The sequence below is a fragment of the Monodelphis domestica genome, chromosome 2 (assembly GCF_027887165.1).
Source record: "Monodelphis domestica isolate mMonDom1 chromosome 2, mMonDom1.pri, whole genome shotgun sequence".
Lineage (NCBI taxonomy): Eukaryota > Metazoa > Chordata > Mammalia > Didelphimorphia > Didelphidae > Monodelphis > Monodelphis domestica.
The window spans coordinates 411,172,282-411,191,218 of record NC_077228.1 but is presented as its reverse complement, the minus strand read 5'-3'; the positions used below and the strand labels follow the sequence as shown (position 1 = coordinate 411,191,218).

Sequence of the window (18,937 nt, the reverse complement as noted above, 5' to 3'; positions counted from 1 at the left end):
AATCCAAGCAAGTATTTTGTATTTTTAGAGAATAAATCAAATGAAATCAATCTTTTTTTTGGCAACTATGATTTGAAAGACCCTTTCCCCCTTTTTGCATGCCAAAGATTGCATGAGTCAGAATCCTAACACACATTCTCAGGATGTCTGAACTTGGAAGTGAATCTCAAATTGTGCTTTAAACAAGTTTCATTCATGACTGAACCAAAGAATTTCAGCAAGAGCTATGACTGAACAGTTTTAAGAAGCAAAAATAGTTAATGCCCAATATGCCCTTCCTTATTTTCCTACCTCACACTAATTACTCTCTTGAAACCATGTATTTCCCATAAGACTCCTTTACCACAGTAGTTTGTCCCCACTTAAAAGCATGTTGAGTTGAATGATTCAGAGGAACTTGTGGGGAGTTTAACATATGCTACTTTCAATCAAAGCAATTGTTTAAGGAAGCAAAATTCTGGGCTGGGCTGGATGGAAACATGAAGCTTGCAAGGTAGATAGTCAAATGTACAAAAACTAATCTTTTAAGAATGACTGGGAAAAGACTCTTGTGAAAGAACACTACAAATAATGTCCCTGAATGTTGACTTCCTCATATATTTTCAACATGAGGACCAAAAACAAAAAAAAAAGAAGGAAAGAAGAGGAGGAGAAGGAAGAGGAAGAGGAGGAGGAGGAGAACAAGAATAAGAAGAAAGAAGAGGAAGAGGAGAAGGAGAAGGTGAAGAAAAGAACATCCCCAATTAGGAGTGTATTTGGGCAAAGATGATGACATGAGTTTATCTAAATGCTGGACATGTTGAAGCAATAGGATATCTCAGCCTGGTTCTCATTACTATTTTCTACATTATAATTGTCTAGTTGCATTAGATTAGAAAACTCTGTGAAGCTGACTTTTCTGTACATTTGATTTCTCTGATTAGATTTTATGCTAAGTAAATCTAGGTTTACCTCATTGTAAGCTCAATATAAGTCAACAATGTGTTCTGAAAATCAGCAAAGCTATTGTAATAGAAATCTATATTAGTGGAAGTAGAACAAGGGAGGAGGCAGCACTGTGTTCAGCCTACATCTGGAAGATTGTGCTCCTCATTTTAGAAAATGGGTGCCACATTTTAAAAGACACTGAGAGCTGATGAGGCAGCTAAGTAATGTAGTACTGGGCTTGAATTCAGAATAACCTGAGTTCAAATTTTACCTCAGACACTTAGTTGGATAACCCCAAGAAGGTCATTTAAGTTCTTTCAACTTCTGTTTCCTCATGGGTAAAATGGGGACAATAAGAACACTTACCTCAGAGGATTTTATAAGGATAAAAGAATAATAAGAAACATAAAATGCTTTACAAAAAATGTGTTACATAAATGCTAGGTATTATTAGCTATAAACCACCTGGTCTAAAGAAATGACTAGGGATGGTGAGGTGACTCAAAACTATGAAATAAAAGCATTTTAATAACTGGGAACATTTTAGTCTGGAGAAAAGAAACCTTGGGAATGGGGATGGGATGTTTGAAAGGCTATCATTAGAGGCCACCCCCCTCCCAAACCCCAATGCAACTAGGACACACTTTTAAGTTGAACCTGCATTATTAACATTTTCCCCAGCATTTTCTTAAGTCTATATATCAATAACCAATAAAAATAATTTAATCCCTGATCTATTCTGAGATATAAGGCACACATTGAAAATTCAACAATTGGCTCTCATGAGCTGGTCAGATCTGGACTGATCTGGCTTCAGAACACCCCAGCTTTCCCATGGACATGGAATTAAATCTATTTTGTTTTTGTGAATGATGCCTTTTCTCTCCTACCTCTCAGTAGAAATAGGAACAATAAGTGGAAATTACAAAGAGGTAGAATTAGGATTGGCTTAAGGAAAAATTTTCCAATAATTAATTAGTGCTGACTGAAAGCAGAATAGACAGCAGTGAGAGATACTCATTTTCCCAATACTGATAATCTTAAAGCAGGGGCAAGTTGTGCACTTTGAGGGGACTGTGGTGATAAGATTAATAATCAGCGACAAGCTAGATAAGATAACTTCTGAAGCACTTCCAACTCAGATAGTCTATGATTCTATGAGTCCTATTTATGTTCTGTTTCAAAGATGACTTATTTTTCAAAATTACAGAAAATTGACCTAAAACAGTAAAACAGCACAATTAGGGTAAATAGACATTAAGTGAAATCCCCAGGGGTACTAAATCATTGGCGTTCTTTAAAGGTTTTAAGAAGTTTATTAACTCTTATTGTTAATGCAATTTCTGCTAAGTTTAGTATCAAGTAGATTTATCCACTTGGCAGGGATTTATTGGAAGAGTATTGGTAGAACTACAGTGCTCTCAGAGTTAGAAGACAAGTTTGCCTCCCATTTCAAACCTATTATCTATATAACTGAGGGAGTCAAATTCTTTAAGCCTGTTAAATGGGGTTGTTTTTGCATGAGGTCACAAGCTGTAGTGGAAAATGTTCTTGAAGTAAAAAATCCTTCAAGACATGTTTGAATCCCGTCTCCAACTCTTATGAGCTGTGTGGACCTGAGCAAATCAGTTAAATTTTAGTTTCATCCTCTGAAGACAGAATAATAATACTTATACCAAGAGGTATCATAGTGTGGAGGGTAGAGAACTAATACTAGAGTCAAGAAGACCTAGCTCCAAGCTCTATCTCAGACACATCCTGGCTGTGTTCCCAGGGAGGTTTACTTAAGCTCACAGTGCCCTCTGCCTCTTCCTCTACCCCTCTAAAAATCTCTAAGACTTTAATTTGCAGATCTGGATTGGCAGAGAGCATTTCCCCATGGCACCTCTCTATACTTATGAAATCATTTTCTGGAAAGATCCAGAAAACAACTACAACAAAGCTTCAAATGTGCAACTAATTTCACAAGGTTATTCAGTTCAACAAGCACATATTAAATGCCTCTATGTTCCAAGAAACATGCTGGGTGCTCGAGACAGCAAATAATCTCAACATTTTCTATCCAGAAGATAATATTTAGTGAACTTATATCCTATTTGTTGTCTTCTTTGCAAGTCTGAAAATGTGTTCTATCATCTTCATCATCCTCACTATTACCTAACTCAATATTGATAGGAAAATCTTTTGTTAGCTTAAATGTTACATAAATGTGAGCCACTATGATAATGGAATAGTTTGTGCATTTGTGTATTTTTTATATCTAATACAGTTTGTTTCTCATATTTTTTTCATATAAGGACTTTGCACATATTCATCTTCAGTTCCATACATGGAAATCCTCTCAGGAGTACAAGTAGAATGAAGCTCTATTTTTTTAAACTATAAACTCTTCAAGAGCACGCACCGCTTTGAGTACCTAAAAAACTTTCTCTGAACACTGCAATACAACCCTCTCTTTGAATGCTCAGTAGATACTTATTCCTTACCTGCAATGTTCAAAAACAGAGATTTAGCCTTCCTCTTTCCCATCTGTGGTATTTCATCCAGATAGTTCTTCACTAGATATACTACACATTCCAAAATGGCTTCATGTGCTCCTTCCCTCATCCCTGGGCTCTTAGCAAACTCCTATTCTCTCAGTATTTAGATCCCAGCTAGTTGAGGAAAATAAAAGGTAGATGAATTCATTTTATTCTTTTTATAGATCTCTGGTTTCCTTGGGGGTAGAGAATTCTCAATGAGAAATTTAATCTAATTTCTGTAGAGCAGAAATGCACCTGCTCTACAACTTACAGAGTAGCCTGGGATCACTGTAAATGATGTTAAATGAACTTATCCAAGGTCAAAGAGTGTCAGAAGTGGGAGATGCTTTTGGAATCAAGTCTTCTTGATTTGAAGAGCAGTTCCTTATCTAATCCCTGAACTGCTTCTATACATATACACATTTATACTAATGTATTAATGACTGATATGCAGTTCAAAGTCCTTAGTTATCTTAGGGCTCAGGGCTGAGGCTTTACATTTAAAAAAAAAGAAAAAAATTCTTCAGTTACTCTAAGGATGATATTTTATGCAATATGGCAGGTAAGAGGAATACTTAAAGGATCATTGATTTATTAGTTTAACCCCATAATTTCACAGATGAGACAGCAGAAGTACAAGGAGATTAAATGACTTATCAATAGCATCTGAGAGAAAGTTTGAACTTACAACTTCTACATCTATATCCAAGTGTTAATGACTGATTCCAGGTTAAGTCTTTAGTTCTCTCAGAATTCTTTGCATTTTAAAAAAAGAGAAAACTTTCATTACTCTAAGGAAGAAATTTTAGACAATATTTCAGATTAATGGAATACCTAGAGGATCATTGGTCTAAAAATGCAAAGGGTTTTAGAATTTATTAATTCAATTCCATCACTTTACATATGATGTTATTTAATGGAGGTCTAAGGAATTTAAATGACTTACCAATAGATACTTAAGAATAATCATTTTGAGAATAGCTATACAGCCCAGTGGATTGAGAGTCAGGTCTGGAAACAGGGAGTCCCAGGCTCAAATCTGGCTCAGACACTTCCAAGCTGTGTAACTCTGGGCAAGTTACTTAATCCCTTTGCACTTAATCCCTGATAGCACTTCTGCCTTGGAACTGATATATAGAATTGTTTCTAAGATGGAAGGTAAGGGTTTAAAAAAAAAGAAAGAAGAATCTGAGGGAGGGTTTGGATCCATGACCTCTATGTCTAGAACCAAGGCTCTCTTTCTTACATTATGCTGCCTCTCCTTTTAGCAAAGGAAAATAAAACTTATGCAAGGAATGATTGACAGTAAATGAGGCTAATTGTCAGATGCTAACCTTTTCCCCTCATTCCCAAAATCTTACCCTTATCTATTAATACATTCTATATTTATGTTTATCCCTCTGTATTGCTTTCCTTCCCTCTATCAAAATTATATTTACTTATAACACCCTTCAAAGAGGGCTCTTCTTTATGCCTTTTAAATTGTAATAAATTAGCAGTGGTTTATTTTATTTCTACATGGGTCTTCTATTAGGAAGCATGTGACTTAGAAAATAGTACAGAAAGAATACATCCTATCTGAAATATAGTTGAATTCAATCATTCATTATTATAGCAGTCTGATAGAAGTTCTAGTTGTCTGCAAGCCCTGGCTATCTAAATAACCCTTTCAATAACCTAGGTTACATCAAATTTGGTCACAGGGTCAAAGATTTAGAGATGGAATGGATCTCAGGGACTATTTGTTTCTATTCCCTCCTTTTACAGTTGAAGAAACTGAGGTTTTGAGAAGTTAAGTGATTCAGAACCAGGATTTGAATCCAAGTCTTCTTACTTCAAATCCAACATTTTCCCCCATTATACTATTTAGGTGGATGACAGGAGAGACTTTTAAAACTATGATCAACTCTTGACTATTACATATGTAATTATTCTAAATTATGTTTTTATTAGAAATCCATTCATCTCTACTCCCCTCCTCATTATTTTTATCTTTCTCTTTGGTTTGGAGGTCATTTTAATGGCTACTAAATAAATCTATTATGTTATGAATCTGTAATAGTAAAAGGAAGGAAAATGATGGAAAATTAATCATTTGGTTCCTTGTTCAAACTTCAGCTAATGGTTTAACAGATAATTCAATTTAATTTAACAAATACAACTGTATTTCCTTGCTTCAATGAAGAGAACATCGTACTAGCATAATTTAGAAAGCCTGTGTTCATATCCTGGCTCCATAATTTTATACTTGTGTGACCCTGGACAAGTCACTTAAACAAAATTGCTTGTAAAATGCTTTGCAAATCCCATAGTTTTGTATAAATGACAGTTATTGCTATTGTTTATCTAAGGTCCTATTTCCTTAATTATAAAATAGACAAAATAATCCTTGTGCTAACTACCTAATAGACTTGTAATGAAAAAAGAAATTTCCAAACAGTAGATCAGAAAATGAAAGTGAGATGTCATTATTTTTATTCTAGAAGAAATGTACCTTAGTGCATAGAATGCTTTACTTCAAATCAGATTGGTTCCAATCTTGCCTTAGATAGTTACTAGCTACTTCCTACCCCTGATCCAATGTCCTTTTCTCTGTCTTTTAATTTTAATTTTATAATTTGAACTGTTCATAATGTTACCTGTCATGACTCCCCACTGTATAATATAGTGCTGGCAACAACCGTTGTTTCAATTCTGTTGTAATTAACAGATTTGACTTTAATTGGATGAATATTCATTTGATCTGTATTGATAATAGACTAAACATACTTAAAACTATACACATATATACACATGGAAAATCTCTTAATCTTAGAATGTCTTAGTAGCTCCATCTTTTAGACAATAAAATGGGTTCCGATCTTGTTTCATTGGGAAAGCTGATAAAAATCCTCATTTATTTAGGTAGCTATTTTGTGTATCTTTGCCTCACTTAAATCCAAATCAGGACAACACCCTGTAGTTTCATTGGTCCTTTTCAAAGAACAACAGATAGATTAATCTTGTTATAACTGATATTTATATGGAACGTAGAGACTTAAAAAAGCATATTACATTATCTCATTTTGTCTTCACAGACAGCAAGTGAAGAAGGCACTATTTTTATTCAGAAGAAAAAAAATTGAGTTTTAGAGAGACTGACATGCTCTGGCTCACACAACTAATAAGTGTCTGAGGCAGAATTCAAAATGCAGGTGTTTCTTACTCCAAAACTCAGCACTCTATATAAGGATGCTCTCTGCTGGAGAAATTGCAGATATAAAATACAGGTAAGTTTTTTTTTGCACAGAACTTGAAAATTAAGCAAGCAGAATAGAGTTCACAAAGTGTTTTTTGAATCTGACAAAAAAAGATGATTTTATATTGTGGCAATCAAGGATAATTTCATGGGCAAAATAACATTCAAATGGGGTCTTAGAAAATGATAGGAATTCAACCAATAGAAATACCTGGAAGGCAGGGAAAGGGCATTCCAGTTAATGGAGATGAAATGAACAAAGATATAGAGCTAGAATAGGATAGGATTTGTACCATAAAATCATGGTAAATGGATGATTTTGATGGCAAAAAGAGAGTAATGATAAGAGGAAGTGATATGAGACAAATCTGGAAGATCATGAAGGGCCTTCAATGCTAGGCTAAGGGGTTTGTATTTTATTTAAAATGCAATAAGTATCAAGCCAAAAAAGACATTTGAGTAGAGGAATAATGTGATCAGGCCTAGGTCTCATCCCTGTTATTTTGCTTCCTGTGATTAGAAAAATAATCTGGCAATAATGGGAAGTATAGAGTGGAGGCAAAATAGAGAGACCAACAGAGAAAGACTGGTTGGGATGCTACTACAATAATTCAGGCTGCTACAAATGAGAGCACTATGTCAAGTCAATGGCACTAGGACTAGAGTTGAGATACCATACTCATACAAAAGGACTTATAGCCTCTCTTTTTTGTGGTGGCAAAGAATTGGAAATTGAGGAGATACTCATCAATCAGGAATAACACAACAAATTGTGATATTTGCTGATAATGGAATGCTATTGTTCTATAAGGAATGAAGAGCATAATGATTTCAGAGAAATCTGGAAAAATCTACATGAACTGATGCAGAGAAAAATAAGCAGAACTGGGAGAACATTGTACACAGTAAGAATAGTACTGTTTGATTAACTCTGAAAGACGTAGCTACTCTCATTAATAAAGATCCATGATAATTCTGAAGGACTTATGATAAGATATGCCAACTACATCCAGAGAAAGAACTGTTGGAGTCAGATGTAGATCAAAGCATACTATTTCTCACACTAGTTTAATTTATGGTTTTATTTTGGGATTTTGGATTTTATGTAAGTATTCTCCAACAATGACCAACATGTTTTGAATAATAATGTATGTATAACTCAGATCAAATTGCTTACCATCTCTAAGGGGGAGAGGGAAGGAGAGAGACAATTTAGATATTATAATTTTGGAAAATATATGTTTAAAATTACTATTACATGTAATTGAGAAAATAAAATATCTTTGAAAAGAAAAAAAAATCAAGTCTTACTCTGTGACCCTGGACAAATCCTTTAACTTCTCAGTGCTCCAGAGAGCTCTCTAAGACCGTAAGTGGGAGAGAAGTACTAACCTGAATAGGCACAGGGAATTGTTTCACTTGCAAGTTCCCAGTGAAATTGAAATCATAGGTCCAATCTCTATCTTAAATTTGAGAAAATGGCTGGTACCCAATGAAATCATGGGTCCAATCTCTATCTTAAGTTTAAGGTAATGATGGTATACACTTGTGTATCTGATATTAGAGATGAGGAAAAAGTATAAGACTAGATTTAGGCTTGATTCATGCCTCGTTGCTGAAGTCATGGCAATGGATGAGATAGCCAAATAATGATAGATGAAACTCTGGGTTAGAATGGGATTGAGAATTTTCTGTGTTTTCTGTTTTCTATGCTATCTTCTTACCACAGATAACTGAGAGTTGACTAGACATGGTCTAGTGGTTTATGTATAAGCCTCGACATGACATCTAGAATTTTAATTACAATTTTGACAATTATTCACTCTTTGGAATTAAATAATCCACTTAACCTCACTGCCCTATCTTTCTAATCTACAATATGGGAGGAGAATAAGAAAGACTTTCTTTCCTAAAAGCACTTAATGAATATTGATGAATTAATGTGTGCAAAGTGCTTTGAAGAAGACATTACAGAAAAGCCAAGAATTATTCATTACTACACTCTAAATGTGCAGTTGAAAATGTTATATGTAGTAATTGCTGGCTGTCTTCAGAAATTTATAACAGATTTACTTAGTTATGCATTTCTCCCAGAGGATGACTTAGTAAATCAGGGATTTGCCCTGGAATGGGAAACAATAATATATCATGAACATCTCCTTTAAACTGTGGCTTGTTAACTGTAAAAAGAATAGTTATTTTGTTGCTCAGAACACTTCCCAAGACTCCTCCCTACCCAACAACAATCACCACCAGTACCAACATCAACATCAACATCAACATCAATAACTTCCAGTATGGTAACTGAATAAGGATTTAAAATGTTAACATAACTCTTTTTAAAGAAGAATACTTAAATTACAGAAGAGGTTCACATCTCTTTGGCAAAGTTTCATCAACATTTTCCTGTATCAGTGAAATCATAGGTCAGTCCCTCTCCCTATAATTTAAAAAATACATTTTATTCTGTCTTCTTTAAGTATCAGAACCAGTGGTTCCTGAATGATTACACAGTGTTTATCCTTCTGAGTTTGTGATGTTCCACAATTTGGAAAATACTGGTATGCCTGACACTAAAGAAAGCCCAGATCCATCAAATTATCCAAGTATGGAAAGTATGTTGAATAATGGAGCTCTATGTTTATTATTAAATGATTCACCTTTCTGTTTCCTACTGCTGACCAACTGCTCTTACTTGGCTGGACAAATGAACGTTCCTTTTCCAGTTGTCAATGGGCATAATGAAACAAAGTAGTATAGCATATGGATACTTCATCAACTGCTCAAGGAAAAAAGACATCTTACCTAGCATGCAAACACATTTGGCATTCTGATCAGGGTTATCAAACGAGATTTCTCCACACCTCTGAAAGAGAAAGATGATGATGATATTTAATTCAGGATTCAATAGTAGTGTTTCCAAAATGATAATGTTTCACTCTCAGTGTTGTAAAGTTTGCAAAGTGCTTTTTTCACAACAGCTCTGTGAGTTAGTTAAGGAAAGTATTTTTTCCCTTTTAAAAAAAATCCTTATCTTCTGTCTTAGAATCAATACTAGGTATCAGTTCCAGGGCAGAAGAATGGTAAGGGCTAGGCAATGGGGGTTAAGTTGAACAGGGTCACACAGTTAAAAAGTATCTGAGGTCAATTTGAACCCAGGACCTCCCATCTCCAGGCCTGGCTCTCTATCCACTGAGCTATCCCATAGGCAAGTATTTCTATTCTAAATTTATTTGTGAGGTAATTGAATCTCTGAGTGATTTGTGACCTGTTTGTTGACTGAATGACATAGCCAATAACAGTGACGAGAACAACATATTGAATGTAGCAATTTGAGACTTGCTAAGTACTTTACATTTATTATCTGGCATGGTTCTCATAATATTCCTATGAGTTAGGTGCCATTATTTCCTCCATTTTATGGATGAGCAAACTGAGATCCATAAGGCTAAGTGGCATACTCAAGGACATATTGATAGTAAGTTTCTAAGGCAAGATTTGGCATCATATTTTCTTAGTACAAATTCGGTTCTCTTGTGAGAGTAGTTTGGGCACCATTATAAATTTTGCTTCTTAAAATCTCCATATAAAATGATAATGATTTATATGATGAATTCTCTCTTTCTTATTTTCATTGACTATTTGAGTCTAGGCCCTTAGGTCATTGTCAAAGTCCATCTTGGGAGTATAAGCTCTGGGTTGTGTAAACTAGAAATCGTTTTTATTCAACAAGAACAAATTATTCCAGGAGCTCTTCTTGCTACCCGCCCAGAACTAATTCTGTATGTTACCCTGAGGGGTCATGGCTAGACAAGCAGTCAGTTGAATCAATTGCTTTTCATTTTAATGGAAGTTGTGCAGCCCACTTGGAAGACTCAGTGGTTTGGTATCAATTTCATTGAATTTTGGACCTCCTCCAACACCTGACATATTTTTTTTTTAAATATATTTTATTTGATCATTTCCAAGCATTATTCGTTAAAGACATAGATCATTTTCTTTTCCTCCCCCCCACCCCCCATAGCCGACGCGTAAGTCCACTGGGCATTAGATGTTTTCTTGATTTGAACCCATTGCTTTGTTGATAGTATTTGCATTAGAGTGTTCATTTAAAGTCTATCCTCTGTCATGTCCCCTCAACCTCTGTATTCAGGCAGTTGCTTTTTCTCGGTGTTTCCACTCCCATAGTTTATCCTTTGCTTATGAATGGTGTTTTTTTTTCTCCTGGATCCCTGAAAGTTGTTCAGGGACATTACACCGCCATTAATGGAGAAGTCCATTACGTTCGATGATACCAGTGTATTAGTCTCTGTGTACAATGTTCTCCTGGTTCTGCTCCTCTCGCTCTGCATCACTTCCTGGAGGTTGTTCCAGTCTCCATGGAACTTCTCCACTTTATTATTCCTTTGAGCACAATAGTATTCCATCACCAACATATACCACAGTTTGTTCAGCCATTCCCCAATTGATGGGCATCCCCTCGTTTTCCAGTTTTGGGCCACCACAAAGAGCGCAGCTATGAATATTTTTGTACAAGTCTTTGTGTCCATTATCTCTTTGGGGTACAGACCCAGCAGTGCTATGGCTGGGTCGAAGGGTAGATATTCTTTTGTCGCCCTTTGGGCATAGTTCCAAATTGCCCTCCAGAATGGTTGGATCAGTTCACAACTCCACCAGCAATGAATTAATGTCCCTACTTTGCCACATCCCCTCCAGCATTCATTACTTTCCTTTGCTGTTATGTTAGCCAATCTGCTAGGTGTGAGGTGATACCTCAGAGTTGTTTTGATTTGCATCTCTCTGATTATAAGAGATGTAGAACACTTCTTCATGTGCTTGTTAATAGTTTTGATTTCTTTATCTGAGAACTGCCTATCCATTTCCCTTGCCCATTTATCAATTGGAGAATGGCTTGATTTTTTGTACAATTGATTTAGCTCATTATAAATATGAGTAATTAAACCTTTGTCAGAGGTTTCTATGAAGATTTTTTCCCAATTTGTTGTTTCCCTTCTGATTTTAGTTATATTGGTTTTGTTTGTACAAAAGCTTTTTAGTTTGATGTAGTCAAAATTATTTATTTTACATTTTGTGATTCTTTCTATATCTTGCTTGGTTTTAAAGCCTTTCCCCTCCCAAAGGTCTGACATGTATACTATTCTGTGTTTACCCAATTTACTTATGGTTTCCTTCTTTATGTTTAAGTCACTCACCCATTTTGAATTTATCTTGGTGTAGGGTGTGAGGTGTTGATCTATTCCTAGTCTCTCCCACACTGTCTTCCAATTTTCCCAGCAGTTTTTATCGAATAGTGGATTTTTGTCCCAAAAGCTGGGATCTTTGGGTTTATCGTATACTGTCTTGCTGAGGTCGTTTTCCCCCAGTCTATTCCACTGATCTTCCTTTCTGTTTCTTAGCCAGTACCAAATTGTTTTGATGACTGCTGCTTTGTAATATAGTTTGAGGTCTGGGACTGCAAGGCCCCCATCATATGTGTTTTTTTTCATTATTTCCCTGGATATCCTTGATCTTTTGTTCTTCCAAATGAACTTTGTTATGGTTTTTTCTAAATCAGTGAAGAAGTATTTTGGTAGTTCAATGGGTATGGCACTAAATAGATAAATAAGTTTGGGTAGGATGGTCATTTTTATTATATTGGCTCGTCCTATCCATGAGCAGTTAATGTTTTTCCAATTGTTCAAGTCTAGTTTTAGTTGTGTGGCGAGTGTTTTGTAGTTGTGTTCATATAGTTCCTGTGTTTGTCTTGGGAGATAGATTCCTAGGTATTTTATTTTGTCTAAGGTGATTTTGAATGGGATTTCTCTTTCTAGTTCTTGCTGCTGAGCTGTGTTGGAGATATATAGAAAAGCTGATGATTTATGTGGGTTTATTTTGTATCCTGCAACTTTGCTAAAGTTGTTGATTATTTCAATTAGCTTTTTGGTTGAATCTCTAGGATTCTTTAAGTAGACCATCATGTCATCCGCAAAGAGTGATAACTTGGTCTCCTCCTTGCCTATTCTGATGCCTTCAATTTCTTTATCTTCTCTAATTGCTACTGCTAGTGTTTCTAGTACAATGTCAAATAGTAGAGGTGATAATGGGCATCCTTGTTTCACTCCTGATCTTATTGGGAATGCATCTAGTTTATCCCCATTGCAGATGATATTAGCTGTTGGTTTTAGATATATACTGTTTAATATTTTTAGGAATGACCCTTCTATTCCTATGCTTTCTAGTGTTTTTAATAGGAATGGGTGTTGTATTTTATCAAAGGCTTTTTCTGCATCTATTGAGATAATCATGTGGTTCTTGCTAGTTTGCTTGTTGATGTGGTCAATTATGTGGATGGTTTTCCTAATGTTGAACCAGCCCTGCATCCCTGGTATGAATCCTACTTGATCATGGTGAATGATCCTTCTGATCACTTGCTGGAGTCTTTTTGCTAGTATCCTATTTAAAATTTTTGCATCTATATTCATTAGGGAGATTGGTCTATAGTTTTCTTTCTCTGTTTTTGACCTGCCTGGTTTTGGAATCAGTACCATGTTTGTGTCGTAAAAAGAGTTTGGTAGAACTCCCTCTTTGCTTATTATGTCAAATAGTTTGTATAGTATTGGGGTTAACTGTTCTCTGAATGTTTGATAGAATTCACAGGTGAATCCATCAGGCCCTGGGGATTTTTTCTTAGGAAGTTCTTTGATGGCTTGATGGATTTCAATTTCTGATATGGGATTATTTAAGAATTCTATTTCCTCTTCTGTTAGTCTAGGCAGTTTGTATTTTTGTATATATTCATCCATTTCTCCTAAATTGGTGTATTTATTGCCATATAATTGGGCAAAGTAATTTCTAATGATTGCCTTAATTTCCTCCTCATTGGAGGTGCTGTCCCCCTTTTCATCTTTAATGCTGTGAATTTGCTTTTCTTCCTTCCTTTTTTTAATTAGATTGACCAGTACTTTGTCTATTTTGTTTGTTTTTTCAAAGTACCAGCTTCTTGTCTTATTTATTAAATCAATAGTTCTATCACTTTCGATTTTATTAATTTCTCCCTTAATTTTTAGGATTTCTAATTTGGTTTTCTGCTGGGGGTTTTTAATTTGATCGCTTTCGAGTTTTTTCAATTGCATTTCCAATTGATTGATCTCTGCTCTCCCTTGTTTGTTAATATGAGCTTTCAGGGATATGAATTTGCCTCTGATTACCGCTTTGGCTGCATCCCAAAAGGTTTGAAAGGATGTTTCGCCATTGTCATTTTCCTTGATGAAATTATTAATTGTTTCTATGATTTCTTCTTTAGCTAAACGGTTTTGGAGTATCATATTGTTTAATTTCCAATTGGTTTTAGATTTGGTTTTCCATGTACCATTACTAATCATTATTTTTATTGCCTTGTGATCTGAGAAGGCTGCATTCATTATTTCTGCTTTTTTGCATTTGTGTGCTATGTTTCTGTGACCTAATGTATGGTCAATTTTTGTGAATGTGCCATGTGGTGCTGAGAAGAAGGTGTATTCCTTTTTATCCCTATTTATTTTTCTCCATATGTCTATTAATTCTAATTTTTCTAAGATTTCATTCACTTCTTTTACCTCTTTCTTATTTATTTTTTGATTTGATTTATCTAAATTTGATAATGGTTGGTTTAAGTCTCCCACTAGTATGGTTTTATTGTCTATTTCTTCCTTCAATTCTCCTAGTTTCTCCATTAGAAATTTGGGTGCTATATTATTTGGTGCATACATGTTGATTAATGATATTTCCTCATTGTCTAGAGTCCCTTTTAACAAAATATAATTACCTTCCCTATCCCTTTTGATCAGGTCTATTTTTGCATTGGCTTTATCAGATATCATGATTACCACTCCTGCCTTCTTTCTATCAGTTGAGGCCCAGAAGGTCTTACTCCATCCTTTAATTCTGACCTTGTGGGTGTCAACCCGCCTCATGTGTGTTTCTTGAAGACAACATATGGTAGGGTTTTGGATTCTAATCCATTCTGCTATTCGTCTACGTTTTATGGGTGAGTTCATCCCATTCACGTTCAAAGTTATGATTGTCATTTGTGGACTCCCTGGCATTTTGATTGCCTTCCCTAATTCTAACCTTTTCTTCTTCGGCTCTACCTTTTAGTCCAGTGATTTACTTTGAATCAGTCCCCCTTGTCCCCTCCCTTGATGTTTCCCTTTTTAGTCCCTCCCTTTTTCTTCCCTCCCCCTCCCCCCTCTCTTTCCCTCCCTTTTTGTTCTCCCTCTCCCCCTCCCCCCCTTGGTTTTCCCTTCTCCTTACCCTTGTTGGGTAAGATAGAATTCAAGATCCCAATGGATCTGGATGTTTTTCCCTCTCAGAGTTGATTTCCCTGAGATTGAGGTTTAAGTAAACCCCCCCCCCCTCTTCCTCTCCTTCTTATAGGAGTTTTCTTCCCCTCCCCTTCCCCTGTGAATCTTTGTGTGAGAACCATTATTCTATTTGGTCTTTCTTTACCCCCTATTTATACATTACATTTTCCCCACATATTAGTATACATAGGTTGATATAAATGTAGTCCTTATAGAAGAGAGTTTGAGTAAAAGAAGATAACATTTTTCCCCTTTCCTTAATATTTACCTTTTCAGGTATTCCTTGCTCTTTGATTTTCGGTATCAAACTTTCCACAGAGCTCTGGTCTTTTCTTTGCAAAAAGTTGGAAGTCTTCTATTTTGTTGAATGCCCATACTTTCCCTTGGAAGTATATAGTCAGTTTTGCTGGGTAGCTGATTCTTGGTTGGAGACCCAGCTCTCTTGCCTTTCTGAAGATCATGTTCCATGCCTTACGATCATTCAGCGTAGAACTTGCAAGGTCTTGTGTGACCCTGATTGGCATTCCTTTATATCTAAATTGTCTTTTTCTGGCTTCCTGTAGGATTTTTTCTTTTGTTTGATAGCTTTGGAATTTGGCAATTACATTCCTGGGAGTTGTCTTTTGGGGGTTTAGTGTAGAAGGTGTTCTGTGAGCTCTGTCAGTGGATGTATTGCCCCCTTGTTCTAGAATCTCTGGGCAATTTTCTTTGATTATATCTTGTATCACCATGTCCAGTTTGGTGTTTATTTCTGGCTTTTCTGGGAGTCCAATTATTCTTAAATTTTCTCTTCTCCCCCTGTTTTCCAGATCTATCACCTTGTCGGTGAGATATTTTATGTTCTCTTCTAATTTCTTGGTGTTTTGGCTTTGCTTTATTAGTTCTTGCTTTAAAGCCTGGTTTTCTTTTACAGTTTGGTCAAACTGGTTTTGTAGATGCGTGAATTTCTTTTGCATCATTTCCCACTTTTCCTCCCAGAGGGCTTCCATCTTTTTGGTCCTTTCTGATTCAAATTCTTCATGGGTTTGTGGAGAGTTTCTATTTCCTTTGGAAGATTTTGGAGAGTTTTCTTGTATATCTTCTTCTATCTGCTCTGTATTTTGTATTTTGGCTCCATAGAATGTGTCCAGAGTCGCCCCTTTCTTCTTATTTTTCTTGGTATTTTGGGGCTTCTGTGCTTCTGTGGAGTTTGTCATCTCTGAACGTGGAGGATTGGCTTTTCTTGTCTTTGTCTGGTGATCAGAGGCTTTAGTCCTGGGCAGATGTTGGTTCTATGAGCGTTCCCTGGGTTAAACTGAATATGCCTCACTGGAACTGGAATGGAAGGGTCGGACCACGAGGGCACACTCTCCCCCTGGCTCGATTTCCGGAAGTTGCCTTCAGAATCGCTGGCCGTGAGGCTGTTTCATCGGCCTGCGGGGGGATGGGCTGCCGCTTCCCCAAGCTCCGAGAGCACAGACTTTCACTGAGACTTGGATAGCAGGATCCAGCCCGTGAGGCTGTCTTGCCCGCCCTGAGGGTTGCTGTTGTTTTGACCAGCTCTCTGCAGCAGAGGCCCCAGGCAGTAACTTTCACCCGGACCGACCAGCTCTTTGCAGCAGAGGCCCCAGGCAGTAACTTTCACCCGGACCGACAGGCTCTCTACAGCGGAAGCCCCAGGCAGTAACTTTCACCCGGACTGGGACTTGGGTAGAAGACCCTGAGGGTTTTTGTTCCTCAGACCCTGCTCTCTGAGCCCGGCGCGGCTGCCGCTTCCCGGAGCCTTGGACTCTGCGCTCCTACCCCTGAGGTCCGAGGGATCTCAGGTTCTGGCTTTTAAGGGGAGCCGTACCTTTTGAACCGGGTCCAGGTCCAGGAGGAGGGTTCCCAGGGTCTGTGCTGTTGATCGTTTTGAATTTCGGCGCCTTAGGAGCTTCTAGTTTGAGATCGGTCGGGAAGGGTTTTCCGGAGATCTGAACTTCAGCTTTCTCTAAGCCGCCATCTTAACCGGAAGTCAACACCTGACATATTAAAAAAGAAAACCTCCCAGAAAACCTCACCTCTCCAAAATTTCTGAAAACCACATCAATAACACTGATGATATGACTAGTAAAATTATAAAGAAAGAGAGGCTAAGTCATTTTTTCTTGAGGAGTCAGGGAACATCTACTAAGTCATAACAATAGTAGGATTTTCATTCATCATCATCAATCATGAATTTTAACTCACTAATTACACAGCACTTATTCAATGTTTTAAATACAGGTATTAACAAAATAACAAATATCTCATTTATACCAACCTCCTGCACATGGCCCAGAACCATGCATACTGCCTCCCCACACTCTGATCATATTGTCTTGGGATACTTGGTAATCAAAAAAGGAACTGCCTGACCCAGCATCAATTCCCCATTACCTTTTTATCTCTACCCTCAGAAGAATCATACAATAGGATGCATCCCTTCCTTGCTTTTGTCTTTCATAGCTCATGGTTCAGTTTAGTTCATCTGAGATGCTTTCTGTCTCACAAGCACATGAACAGTCTCTTTTACCACCATCATTCTTCTTTTCCACCTAACTCTTGATATCATACTTCATTCAGGCTACTGAAATAGGCATGTGGAATTCACATGTCAGGTCACCAACTTGGACTGGTCCCAAAGCCATCCAGGGTAAGTTAGTTAAAAATAGCTAACCCTTATATACAGAACAGCTATAAAAAGGGCACAGTGGATAACAGGTCAGGCTTGGAGTTATGAAGCCATGAATTCAAATGTGGTATCACTACCTATGTGACCTTTGGCAAGTCACTTAACCCTGTTTGCCTCAGTTTCCACATCTGTAAAATGAGGAGACCGAAATGGCAAACCACTCCAGTATCCTTGCCAAGAAAACCTCAAATGGGTTTATAAAGCAAGTTACAAATATTATCTTATTGTATCCTCCCAACAACATTGGGAGATAGGTGTTATTATTATCCCAATTTTTAAAATGGGGAAATTAAAGCATAGAGAAATTAAATGACTTGCCAAGGGTCACACAGTTAGTGTTTGAAGCCATATTTGAATTTAGGACTTCCTGACTCCAAATCTAAAACTATATCCACTGTGCTACCTACTTGATCTTTGGGACCCCAACCCTGAGCAACCTGGATCTTCTGTTAATAAAATTTTTGCTTTTGAAGAGAATTTAGAGATCATTTATAGCCCTCTGCATGAGGAAGCCTTGTTCTCTTCACTAATGACCCACAAATGATAATTTAGCTTCTACATGGCTATAGGGACAAAGGACCTCAGTTTTATTCCCAACTCTAGTACTTATAATATGCATGAATTTGAGTTAACCACAGTCTCTTTGGACCTCAGTTTCTTAAAATACAAAATCTTATTATCTTCCTAAATCAAGACCCCTTCAAAAGACCTGGCCTCATCTCCACGACAATTTACAAATGGCCTTATTGGTAAGGATCATTTCTAATTTCACTGAAAAAGCATGAAGATTGGAGATGGTAGATCAAACAATAGCAAGTAGGCCAATGATGGTGGATCTTAAAATATGTCAAAGGGAGTTAGATAAAAAAGACTAAAAAGTTAGGAAAGTGGCCAGGTTGTAAATAAATGCTTTTTTAATTGACTTGTATAAATTATAACATATGCTTGTTGTTATTGTCTTAATATTTCATTTTTTCCAATTATATGTAAAAATGTTTAGCCTTCATTTAAAAAATATTCATTTATTTATTTGTTATATAAAATTCCCAGGCATCTTCCACCCTCCCTCCCTTCCCTGTACTAGAAAGTGTATAAAAGATATATATATATATATATATATATGTAATATTTATGTCAAACTGTCTTGCTATGTTTCTATTGTATCAGTTCTTTATCATTTTTTTAAATCCCTACCTTCCGTCTTAGAGTCAATACT

The 18,937-nt window shown here is 36.5% G+C and overlaps 1 protein-coding gene across 3 annotated transcripts in view; it reads right to left on the bottom strand.

The window, feature by feature from the left end:
• PDE7B (phosphodiesterase 7B) overlaps window positions 1–18,937 on the bottom strand; it is a 461,779-nt gene that overhangs the window by 287,284 nt on the left and 155,558 nt on the right. For all 3 annotated transcript variants that reach the window (XM_007484607.3, XM_007484606.3, XM_007484605.3), the window contains one exon: window positions 9,493–9,553. In XM_007484607.3, the coding sequence (XP_007484669.1) occupies window positions 9,493–9,499 (7 nt within the window). In that variant the 5' untranslated portion in view covers window positions 9,500–9,553. The remainder of the gene's footprint in view (window positions 1–9,492; window positions 9,554–18,937) is intronic.